This window comes from Dysidea avara, chromosome 9 (genome assembly GCF_963678975.1).
Source record: "Dysidea avara chromosome 9, odDysAvar1.4, whole genome shotgun sequence".
Classification (NCBI taxonomy): Eukaryota; Metazoa; Porifera; class Demospongiae; order Dictyoceratida; family Dysideidae; genus Dysidea; species Dysidea avara.
Window position 1 is genome coordinate 8228785 of NC_089280.1, and position 11678 is coordinate 8240462.

Consider the following 11678-nt stretch of genomic DNA (forward strand, 5'->3'; position numbering starts at 1 on the left):
ACTAAGTTATATGTTTATGGTAACCACAAGCCCTGCCCAAGGCTGCAGATTAGTAATACATGTTTTTTGTAATCACAATTACTGCCCTACTATGGAAAACATGCTTGTTAAAGTGCATGCCCCAACCACTAAAAATTGATTAATGGATGAGTAGTGTTCAGCTATGCTCAGCACGTTACATAGCATACAATGTAAAGAGTAGTGTGAGAGGCACCTCTGCCAGTCAATACGGAAAATACAGTCAGTACGGAAAATATGGACAATTCACTGGGAAGCCACTTTGTGTGCTTCCACTTATTGACACCTACAACTGCTAACAAGAAGAAATGAGACAGGAAGGAGGACAAAGGTAAGTTCATGATGTGTGCATTGTACGCACTGCAGAATGTCAAAAGGCACCAGTCCAGCTAAAATGGCATGTAGCGGTGAAAAATCAAGCCCGTAGCATTGAGTTACGCTTGTTTGAAGGCATTAGTCAGTCAGTTAGCAGAATGATTTTTTGTTAAAATTTTGTAACAACTTTTCTGAAGCATACAGGGCTGCTCTAAAGATATTTTGGGCTTGATTCCACCTAACTAAAAGTATTATGAGGCTGGAATATTTTCTTGCTATATACATAACCTCTAATATACAGTACTACTGTACTGTTACTACTGTATGATGTGACTGGCTCTATGACAACCAGCCTTATCACCCATAGACAAGTGTTGAGAAATTCCGGTTTTAAATATTCACAGTGTTGCAGCTAGCCAATGGCTGTAACAAATTGTTCACACATTTTTGCACAAATTCCTTACTTTTATAACCATATCATCCATTGAGCAAGTAGCCAGCAGTTTAATTTCCTACCATTCTAGATAGTTTTTTTTCCGAGGTTGACCCAGCCTTGACTATATCAGGTGAGCATTAAATGGGTGGGGACAGTGGGAGAGCAAGAGGCTAATGCAATAAAATGAATGGGAAGGCAAAGGGATAGATTAGACTAAGTTATGATATTCAAAAGCTGAAAATTAAAGGGAATTTACAGTATGGGTCTTTAGCCAGCCACACACAGCCATGTCCTTGTTAGCCAGAGCTCCATTGTGGACCCAGACCACTCGTACAGATTGCCAGTGGCACTGGCAGCCAGCAGTAGCAGACCACTTAACCCTGGCTTTTGACAGTACTTACTGTTATGAGTGATAAGACCGGTTTTCGCAGATCCATTCTGATACTGTATGTATACATTTTAGTAAGCGGCCTTTACTGGATGTGTGCCTGGTTCACAATGACAAGGCAGAGAAATAGTAATCTGACTATGTAGCCGTTGTGGCTTACAACTTAGAGGTATCATAGTGAATTATGTGTGAAAAGTTGATCCCACAGATCTTTGGATCCTTGATTCCTGGGTGAACTGTTTATGATAACCTATAGGTGCTGTATGGAAGTTCACAACAACACAATGATAATTTGTGGAAACAATGGCCAAGTCTTTACTGTAAATTATTAGAGTGTGATGAGGAAGCAAAGTTTGTCAATCACTTATTTTTGGCTACCTTGATCCCCGGCCATGGCTTCAATGCACAAATTGCTGTATAGACAACAACAATAACAACATGACTTTAAAGCTGCAACTGATGCTAAAACTCTTCCAAAAAAGTCTGACATAACCATTACATGACTGCTCTGGGAGTCTGTTTTTAACATTAACATGGTGCCCTCATGCTAAGTACACAATATAATGATAATTAAAATAATACCAGTCTTACACCAATAATAGTAAATTTGCAATTTTTGTCACAAAGCTAAACTATCAAATTTCAAAACCATCTTGGTTAGCCAAATTAGGAATCTGAATTAATGTATGCAAATCAAGCTGCTTGAATTGGCTTGCATTGACCAGTTTTATGAATCTCCATCCCTATAATTACTTCTTGTTTACGCAGTTTTTTTTAGGATCATACTGTAACACTACTTTGATCCCTATTCCATATACTTGTTTTTTTTTTTTTGTTTCACTAGCAATGTATTAATATACATGTAATGTTATATAGGATGACTGTGTATGTATATGGTGGTAATTTGCAAGCAAGTAATTGTGGAGTCACACAACTAACTATTCCACAATCAACCACTGGATTTCATCTGAAAAAGCAGCTCTTAAGGAATCATGTGGATACAAACTATGTTTTGTTATATAACAATAAAAGAATAGATGGGAAGATGTTAGTTTACCAGCAAATTCCAAACTTTGCTTCAATCACCCTCTGTGCCTTGGGTGTAGGTGGTGGAAAGGATGATGAAGTTAATGTTTCTGGTAATAAAAACTATATTTGCTTCTTAGAAATAATGCTATTTAATATTACAGATGAATGTATATCCTGTGGTGAAGATGCCGACATGTTCTGCAGTACTTGTAAGTCCTCTAGGTGTAATACCTGTAATGACCTGTGGCATTCTCATAGGTTAAGAAGAGATCATGTTATCACTGTAAGTATTATACCTGTAAACTGTACCATACAATAGTACTGTACGGTGTAATGTATTTTACGATTGGACTCACAGACTGGACTCATGGACTGAGCTGGAAGCAGCTTTTAACAATAAAATTAATAATCCAGGAATTATCAAATCTTGCGGTGCTGAAGACACCTTTACCGATTTACAACTGCTGGTACTGTTCTTCTAAACGAATCACGAAGGTCACATTTACACCAATGTATTAGAATATTTACAAAACACGTGTAGTGCATACTAGTAGTGATAGAAGTTACTGCTCTAGCATATAGATCCATTCCTTTGTTGCTCCAGTACTTACTTACTTAGCACTGGTGTTTAGGCTTCAGTGATGAGCCAGTATTAGCTAGTTACATACAGTGAAACCTGTCTAATCTAATCAGGTCACTGCATAAAGAGGTCACCTGTCTAAAAATTCCCACATGTGCCAACTGTGTACAAAGTGACCTGCTTACTGCAGCCACCTCCTTAATCAGGTCAAATTTTTTTGTCTCTGATGACCGGAATAGACAGGTTTCACTGTAGTATATAATTTTAAAATGTAGCAGGGATCCAAGCAATAAAAAGTAGTGAAACAAGAGTGTGGTCATCGTGGTTTCAATCGATTATTGGAGTATTCCGAGTCAGCCTACCAAGTTGAAGGTGTGTGGTCACTATTCTGTTATAAATTCAGCTAGTGTAAAAGCGGTGTGGTCATCGTGGTCTTGATTGATAGATCCATAATACATAGAATAAAGAATGGGCACGATTTTGTGACCTACCGTGAAGATGCGGGTAGCTATCCAGTACCTCCGTACAGTAGCGTAGTCTAAGTGTCTTAAATAACTTTGTGGCATCTATTATGCTGCTTAAAGAAGGTGTTGATACAGAAAATTAATGCCTCGATATGGTTTCGTTGGATGAAAAAGAAGACAAGCAGCCTGATTGAAGATAAAAGAAAAGACAAGGCACAGAGGGCACACAACACACTCTTCGGAACCCCAAAAAAACATATCCCACTGGTGAGTTTGTTATTGTGGTGTAAAATGGTTGCCGTGTGCTGCTTTGTTTGGCCTCTAGGCTTGCGAATGTGGTCAGTGAGTACATGAGGCAGACAAAATTTGTAGTTTTGACAATTTAAAAAAAATTTCTATATCCGGCCACCAGTAAGTGTTTTCTTGTTTTTAATGTTACATTTGATGTTAGATGGGCTAATATTATTCCGTAAAGGTGATTTTCATCACATAAGACATTTCTAAGCTGGTTTTTAAATGTGGCATTTTTGGTGGCACGCATCATTTCAGGTGATCCCTATGATGTGTACGCATGTGTACACTATTTTCTTACTGTTACGCCTTTGATCCTTCTTTACTGTGGCTATCGCTCATCAGTAGGGTTTCCATCTACGTGAGTAAACTACTAGTATTGTACCAAACTATTCAAGTACATGTGACTTGTGACTGCACTATGGCAAAAATGCAGATATATATTTGCTGCTAGATTATTAAGCAGCCTGATCATTGTTTTCGATAGCTAAGGTTATGGTAATCTGTTTCAAGTTGGCAATACGTTGGCATAGTTGCTGATGTTACATATATTTTTAACAATGGCCAATTTACCAGCAAAAAAGGTGATAGTTGTATCTCCAACTATATCTTTAATGCAGGACCAAGTTACAAATTTGAAGTTAAAAAATGTTCATGCTGTTTTTCTAGGCTCTGCACAACTAGACAAAAAAGCTGAAATTGATGCATTTTTACCACATAGTGATTACAGCGTAATATTTGTAACTCCTGAATGGATTGCAGTAGAGAAGAACCGTGCAAAAGTTCAACAGCTGGTTGAAGCAGATGAACTCAGCTTAATTGCGATAGATGAGGCTCATCTGTTTCATCAGTGGCAAGAGTTTCGTCATTCATATAAAGACTTGGAGAGGCTAAAAGTGGAGTTCACAAACACACCTTTAATGGTCTTGACAGCAACTGCTAGTGATGTGGTTGAAACAAGCATTTTACGATTGGTACGTTCACCGATGATTTCAAAGGGCAGCATCAATAGGCCTAATGTTTACTTTCAATGCGAAGAACTCAGTAATGAAGATGATTTTACCATTTTCGCAAAAAAAGTTTCTGAAACAATCAACAATGAATGCTGTATTATATACACTGACTTCATAAACAACATCGGTCCTATCATGAGTAAATTGCAAGATAATGGCATTGACTCTTTGCCTTACAATGGTGAAATGGATGCTAAGGCAAGATATTCAAATTATATAAAATGGAAAAATGATGAAGTTAAAGTGATAGTGGCAACAGCAGCTTTTGGGATGGGCATTGACAAAGCAAATATTCGGCATGTTATTAGGTATGGTGTTCCAGAGAGTTTGACAACCTGGGCTCAAGAGCTTGGGAGAGCTGGCAGGGATGGATGTCCAGCTATAGCCACTATTTATTACTGTATGAACAACACTGATCATGCAATGGCATGGATACGAAATCACATTGGCAAAGCTGAGTACTGTAAACAATTGTTGGAAGGATTTGTAAGCTCCTGGAAATATGTAATGGCAGATCTCGCAGGAAAATGTCGATGTGAAATACTTCTGAATGCATTCAAAGAAGAGTGCCTGGAAAATGATAACACTGACTGTTGCGATGTTTGTAAGATGGATGTCCAATTAGTAGAAATGACAGAGGAGCTCAAAATATTGGTTGATGCAATAAATGCAGTAGGTTGTAAAGGTGAATTGAAAATAGTGCAGTGGATTCGTGGATCGTCCTTGAAGTGGACAGAAGAATATGATAAGAAAAACTTTTCCTATGGTAATTTCAAAGGTAAACCTGAGATTTGGTGGAGAAAATTTATACGACAATGCCATGTTACTGGATATGTGCAGAAGGAGCTTAAATGCATAATAAAGAAAAGCGGACACTATGCTATCCAGGGAGTGTTGCATGTGCTTCCTAAAGCTCAGATGGTGCTTGATGAAGATAATCCAGTAGTCTTACTGAATGAAGGATCATCCAGTGCTACCAACAGCAGCAAGCCATCATTGTCTGTAGGCAGTTCCAGTCATATGCAGGCAGCTGTGCATCAACCTAGTATTTGTGATCGTAAGGGTAAAGGTACGCATGGATTGATTGTTGTTAAGAAACTTTTGTCCGATAAGGAGAACTGGGATGTCCCTGAAAATGAATCTGATTGGCAATTTCCTGGACGTTTGTGCAAAGGAAAGGATCAATTTGTATTATATATAGAAGATTATCAGAAAGTATATGCAAGTTGCCGAAAGAATGTTCACTTTTTATGGGCTGATATACAGTTGTCCAAAGGCAAAGTTAATAACTACAAAACCAAAGTGCAGATTGATGGAAAAGATGTATTAGTTGTGTATCGCTCTGCACCATGTAATGGTGTTAAGGCATGCCCTGAAGACGGTTGTCCTTATGTAGCTGCAATAAGGGAACAGAGACCATGCAAAAACCATCCAAGTAATCCCCTTTACAAAACTAATGACATAGAACCTTGTCCAGTGCAGTTTGCCTACATATACCCGGATGACTCCAATGATCATCGCAGGTGGATCCTAGCTTTTGTACGACAGCCAAAAGGTTCAAAAGAGAGTTTGCACAATCATGATGTTCATGCATCATCACACTTGTTGGCCAAGACTCAAGAAAATATTAAAAATGCAGCTCTAACAAATGTTTCTTTAAAACCATCAGAAGTGTGTAGGGGGAAAGGATTGAGGTATATCCCTTCAGCAGTAGACAAAGCGTCTGCAAGTGTAGAGAGAGTTTCAAGTGTAATGAGCAAAGCACGTAGCAGCTCTGCTTTGTGCAATGCTAAGTGGGATGTAGCATCACTTGAAAAGATGATAGCATTGATGAAAAGGATGCCTTTCATGGTAGCAACTACTCACGAGAAATGAGCTAACAAAGCTAAGTAGGCCATATTTAGTATCAGCTGGCATAGGGAATGGCATTCAATATATTTTTACAATGAAACCTTTGATGTCTAAAATTTTATCAAAAGCTGAGTTCATCGAAGCTGATATTACGTACAATGAGGCAAAGGAATACCCTTACTTATTTAATGCTGCAGCATTTAATGAGACAACAATGGACTGGGTAGTGGTCAGTAGAGTCCGGCTTACTAAACAGGATCACCAGGCATATTGTTTGGCATTTCGTAAAACTTTTGATAAGTGCTATTTTGACAATTGTTTGTTTAAGCCTGGAGAATCCCTACTTGTCATTGTAACAGATTGGAGCGATGCTGAAATACGTGGGTTATGTGATGCTGTTGGAGAAGATGTTGGACAGTCATTGATACGTGGATGCCGTGTCCACTGGAATTGTTCATGGCAAAGAATTCGTGAAAGAGTTGCAAATTCCAAAGATAAAATTTTGGAAAAGTGTGTATTCAGCAAAATTGCTAGCCAAATATCCAAATTACCCATGGGCGAAGCAGTATGTAACTGCTTCAATGTTTTGTGTAGTCAACAAAGTGCTGAAGAATTGATGGGTATTATTAATGGTTTGAGTGCAGACGAGGCAGTATTTGTGGATAAACATTGCAATTGGTCTAAAGCAAGAAAATGGGCTGAATGGTGACTGAGACCAAAGCACCTTAAAATATTGCATAAGGATTTTACTTTGATGGATTCAAGTGTGTGGAATAGGTCACCAGCAACAACCAATGCTGTAGAGCGCTTAAATGCCCAATGCAAAGCGAAGATACCAATTTCTTTGCAAAATGCTGTAGCAGACGTCTACCAGCTTGACAAGTCTTTGTGTGCAAAGAATTTGGCTGCACTTAATGAATGCAGTGTATCATATCGTGACAAGACTGAGAATGCCAGGAGGGCTAATGCAGCGAAAAGACAACAGCAACGTGTTGGGTCAAGTATACCTGCTGATCCAACAGCCATTCATGGACCACCTGATCGAGCCTGCCACTTTAAGTCTGTTGAAAACAGGTATGGTACATGTTTGTAAGAAAATTGCTTTTAGGCCAACATAATAGGTGACTGGATCTGCAAAAACCCTACAAAATTGCACGTTTTCAAATTCCATTTTATTACATATTTATAATAATGCATGTACATAGCCAAGTGTATCCTGTGGTGGCGTTTCAGCTTAATTTACTCAGAACTTTTGGATTTATAGCCCTACAAAGTTGCAACAGCAGAAGGTTGAATTTATACAGAAGGTATAAAGAAAGTAAATTCCAGATGCTTACTAAAACATTGTGAAAGAAATGAGGTATGGGTTGAGACTTCCATCATCATGTTTGCCATAAACAGGGGAATTCCTTGTTGCATCATTTTTATCCTTTGTGGTGCTTCTTTGTTTGAGTACCATTGTTTCAACATCATGAAAACACACATTCATAACTTACATTAACTTAACTTATGTTTTCTTTAGCCTACTGCACTGAAGCAAAAGATTTTCGAACTTCTCTTTAGTGGCGAATTAGATAATATCCTAGTTTTACCATTGGATTATGTTGGGTTTCTGCAGATCCAGTTGCAAAGATTCGTTGTTTCTCATCACATACATATAGGTGTTTAAATAAAGCATCAACTGGCTAGTAACAATGCACCTTTCAAAATTGTAAGCTTCATTTGTAACAGATGAAAAACCTGTTTCCAAGAAAATAAGTTACAAACGTAGGCATAGCACAAGGGAGGGGGGCTACGGAGGCTGGATCCCCCATTTATATATGTCAAGTGTGCATAAGATATAACAACCAGGATGTGATCCTTCTTAGCCCCCTTACTTTAACATTTATAGCTAAATATGCCCCTTGTTACAAAACAAAGCATTTTAGGTAACTGAACTTATAACATTACATGATTAAATTTTAGTATTTACAAATAATTTTGAATCCATTGAACTTATTACCATTTATCCATGTGTATATAGAACTGCCAAAAGTAGAGCCACAGCAACTGAAGATATGCAGTTAGAAGTGACAGTTACCAGTAAACAGCCTAGGTGAGATAATGTTCTAAATGTTCATGTATATACACAATGGTATTATTCAGGACATATGGCTTGGGATCCGGCAATAAAACATTGTGCAATTAGGATAGTTTTTCAGATGTTGTAACTACAAGCAAACAGCAAAGGTACAGATTGCGTTATGCATAGTATTATGAGGCTGGTTTCTGCTCAGTATTCTTCATCAGAGGTGTATATAAAGCACTATGATCCCTAATATACAGTACTATTGCACTTCATGATCCTTCATGGTATTAATTACGTAGAATTAAAATTTACTTTGATGTGTGTAGGTCTCTTATTCACGAAGAGACCTAGGACAGCTATTGACAACCACAATTCAACTTACAGTAATGCAGTTAGTGCTAACCCTTGTGGACGATTATTATTTAACATGCACCAAGAGCAGTTGCAAGCTGATTGTAACAAAATAAAATTGCACCCAGGTACGCTTTTTTGTGTAAACCATTGCAGTGGTATCTGGTTCACCCTTTATATGGCTGGCCATAGTTAAAACCATGGTGTTACTCGCCGGTTTAGTAGCAGGCAGCTGGCTAAGTTTGTGGTCTTCACCATATCACTCTGTGTAAGCCTAGACAATCATGCTACTCACTTTAGCTGCCATTCTCATGCATCTCTGGAGCCTCAAACTATATGCTGTTTAGCTATCAACTTTACAAACCTCTGTGGATTTCTGTGACCTCATGCTCGCCGTGAAATTCTCTTGGTGTTTATGATCGGAGCTCTCTATTCTAACTCACTATTAGTGCACCATTGTCTAAAGCAGTCAAGTCACCACTTACGTATCAGTGTCTTCGAGGCATACATGCTGAGTAGGAGGTGTGCTAGAATGATGTAACATAGAAACCGAGCTATTACAAAGAGATAGAAACCGAGCTATTACAAAGAGAGCTAAAGGTTAGGCATTGTTTATTCCACCTGTTGGAAAATTTAAATCTGTAAATCGTTAGGAAATATTGTACTTGAACAAAGTGTTTTGCTTACAAATGAAAATTAATATACATAATTAATTGGTAGGTTTTGATATGTATATCTACATTATATAGGACACGTGACTCTGGAACCAGTTCTGCTTCAGGATTAACCATGGAAGATAGCTCACTTGTGGCAACTAAGCAGCAAAGGTATATATGCCAGTGCACAATGTTCATTGACATCAACATGTTGCTATCGTAGGAAGCATATTTTAACTACTGTCTCAAACTCACTGTGTGGTGATCATGAAGATTGTGTCATGGATGAAGAAGTTGCAGTAAATGATGGTTCTGCTGTTACAACTGCAACCAAAAAGCAAAAGTATTGTACAAGCATTTTATACTTGCAGTAGTAAAGTTTGTTACATATGTACTACTGTAGGATGTCAGATTCAACTTCATTGTGTAAGGCTCCAAAACAATCTATGTTAGGACGGAAATTGGTGATGAAATTCATAGTTGACAGAAAGATAAAGTGGTTCAAAGGCATCATAAACGCTTATGATGGGCTAACAGGAAAATATGGAGTGTACTTCCCATTCGACAAGGAAACAGTATACATCTTTGAAAATGATGAAAATGTTAGATTTGTTGACTGGTAACTGTCATATGGAACACGTTTGTGGTAAAAACAATTACACATGTGATAGAATGATCAAGAGTATATACATAATCTGTTATGGTTATATCAACTATTTCCAATGGACAACACACGGCAATGCTTGGGTGTTGTGTGCAGTAACATTTCACTTAGGGACCATCTGTGGCTGTAGATTTTATTCCAACAACACACTGTGGAATGCCTTATGTAATCACAATACTGATTTAATGTACATCATCTTGCCTCCACAGCCAATGATGAATTACTATTTTAGCAACTATAACCAGTTTTTGGTAACCATAAAAGCTTGATAATAAGGCCACCTTGTATATTTATCACATTAATGAGGTTATCAGAGTTCATCATAGAGGGAGGGTAATAGGACCAAATAGTATAGTGACATGATGCAAAAGGCAGGCACTTTTTATAAAGCATGAAACTTGCTTTATTATACTTAAGTTTAAGCATTGTACAGAACCCCCCTTTTCTGGACTTCTATTTTCTGGGCACCTCCATTGTCTGGACAAGTTATGTGGTTTGATAATGAAGTTTAGGTTAGATGAAAGCCAAGTTGCTGTTTACATGTTAGCTAAGTAGCTTGTTTATTTTACTAATAATAACTACAACTTGGTTGCTAGGTGATAATACATTTTTTTACAACTCAGGGGAGGGACCCGAATGCATTGTAGTGACTTCCTACTTTACCCACTGACTGCACAGCACTAACTAATGGTATTACTTGTATTTTTTAAGTCGATTACTTCAGCATATCAACATGCATTTCTTAGTTACAAACATTTCTAAGATACAGATAGTGGTAGGTACCAGATCGCCTGGATAAGAGAGGTTCCACTGTAACTGGAGGGCTTGTGAAAAGACACAACTTGGGTTTCAATGTGATGATGATGAGCAGTTTTCAGGGTCCTGAGATCTTCCCTGCAATCAACTTATACAATTACATTAGTTACCTCTGTGTCTGCATGAAAAGCTCAGGATAACTAGTACCACTGAAGGTGTGAGTATAGAAAACAAGGCGGAGCATATATAAGATTTATTCCAAATAGTTAGGGTTGTATGATAATAAAAGTTAAATGTAATTATCATGATGACTGACATTATCATGATAAAGCTAATGAATTTTCCAAGAGACACTATCCTAAAAATTACACAAAACCGTGATTATAAAAGTACTCTATGACGGGTTTTTTTCATTATCACACACTCCTAATTAGAAATATTGTTTGTAAGTCAAGTCTAAATACATATATAATTCAGTAAATATAAATCTAGTATTTGACTTAAAATGCTCCCATATAATTATAGAAACTATCTAATATATAAGGTGTCTTTTAAGTGTAAAGCATTTGACTTAAATCAATCCCATGTATTACACATGGTATGGTTTACTTAAAACAATCCCATGTGTAACACATGGGAACACTTACTTAAATCAATCCCATGTGTAACACATGGGATTTTTTGTAGTTTTAAGTCAACATCTGCATGACCGCATCATCGTGTTCGCCTGTCCATAGGGAGCATAAAACTCTTTCCATACACGAAAAGATTCCAAAGTTACAGACGTTTGTTTACATT

At 37.6% G+C, this 11678-nt stretch overlaps 1 protein-coding gene and 1 long non-coding RNA gene across 3 annotated transcripts; both read left to right on the forward strand.

The window, feature by feature from the left end:
• The first annotated feature begins 247 nt into the window (after positions 1 to 247).
• Positions 248 to 2497, forward strand: LOC136265596 (uncharacterized). The gene is made up of 3 exons (XR_010705614.1): positions 248 to 349; positions 2034 to 2296; positions 2348 to 2497. It is a non-coding gene; the product is annotated as an uncharacterized lncRNA (long non-coding RNA).
• A 5063-nt stretch (positions 2498 to 7560) lies between these two features.
• On the forward strand, positions 7561 to 10168 carry LOC136266882 (uncharacterized). 2 transcript variants are annotated; one of them, XM_066061904.1, is made up of 4 exons: positions 7561 to 8480; positions 9554 to 9631; positions 9684 to 9803; positions 9864 to 10168. In XM_066061904.1, the coding sequence occupies exons 1-4, from the start codon at positions 8443 to 8445 to the stop codon at positions 10081 to 10083; spliced, it is 456 nt and encodes a 151-aa protein (XP_065917976.1). In that variant the 5' UTR covers positions 7561 to 8442; the 3' UTR covers positions 10084 to 10168. The 2 variants fall into 2 exon arrangements, with proteins under 2 accessions (XP_065917976.1, XP_065917977.1); XM_066061905.1 differs by lacking the exon at positions 7561 to 8480 and adding an exon at positions 8560 to 8614.
• Positions 10169 to 11678: the final 1510 nt, after the last annotated feature.

What these genes read in the sequence shown, in the direction of transcription:
- LOC136266882 (XM_066061904.1), top strand. Translation starts at nt 8,443, where the DNA reads ATGCAGTTAGAAGTGACAGTTACCAGTAAACAGCCTAG. An exon ending in GTTACCAGTAAACAGCCTAG is followed by an intron (nt 8,481 to 9,553) that starts GTGAGATAATGT and finishes TACATTATATAG; the next exon opens with GACACGTGACTCTGGAACCA. An exon ending in ACTGCAACCAAAAAGCAAAA is followed by an intron (nt 9,804 to 9,863) that starts GTATTGTACAAG and finishes GTACTACTGTAG; the next exon opens with GATGTCAGATTCAACTTCAT.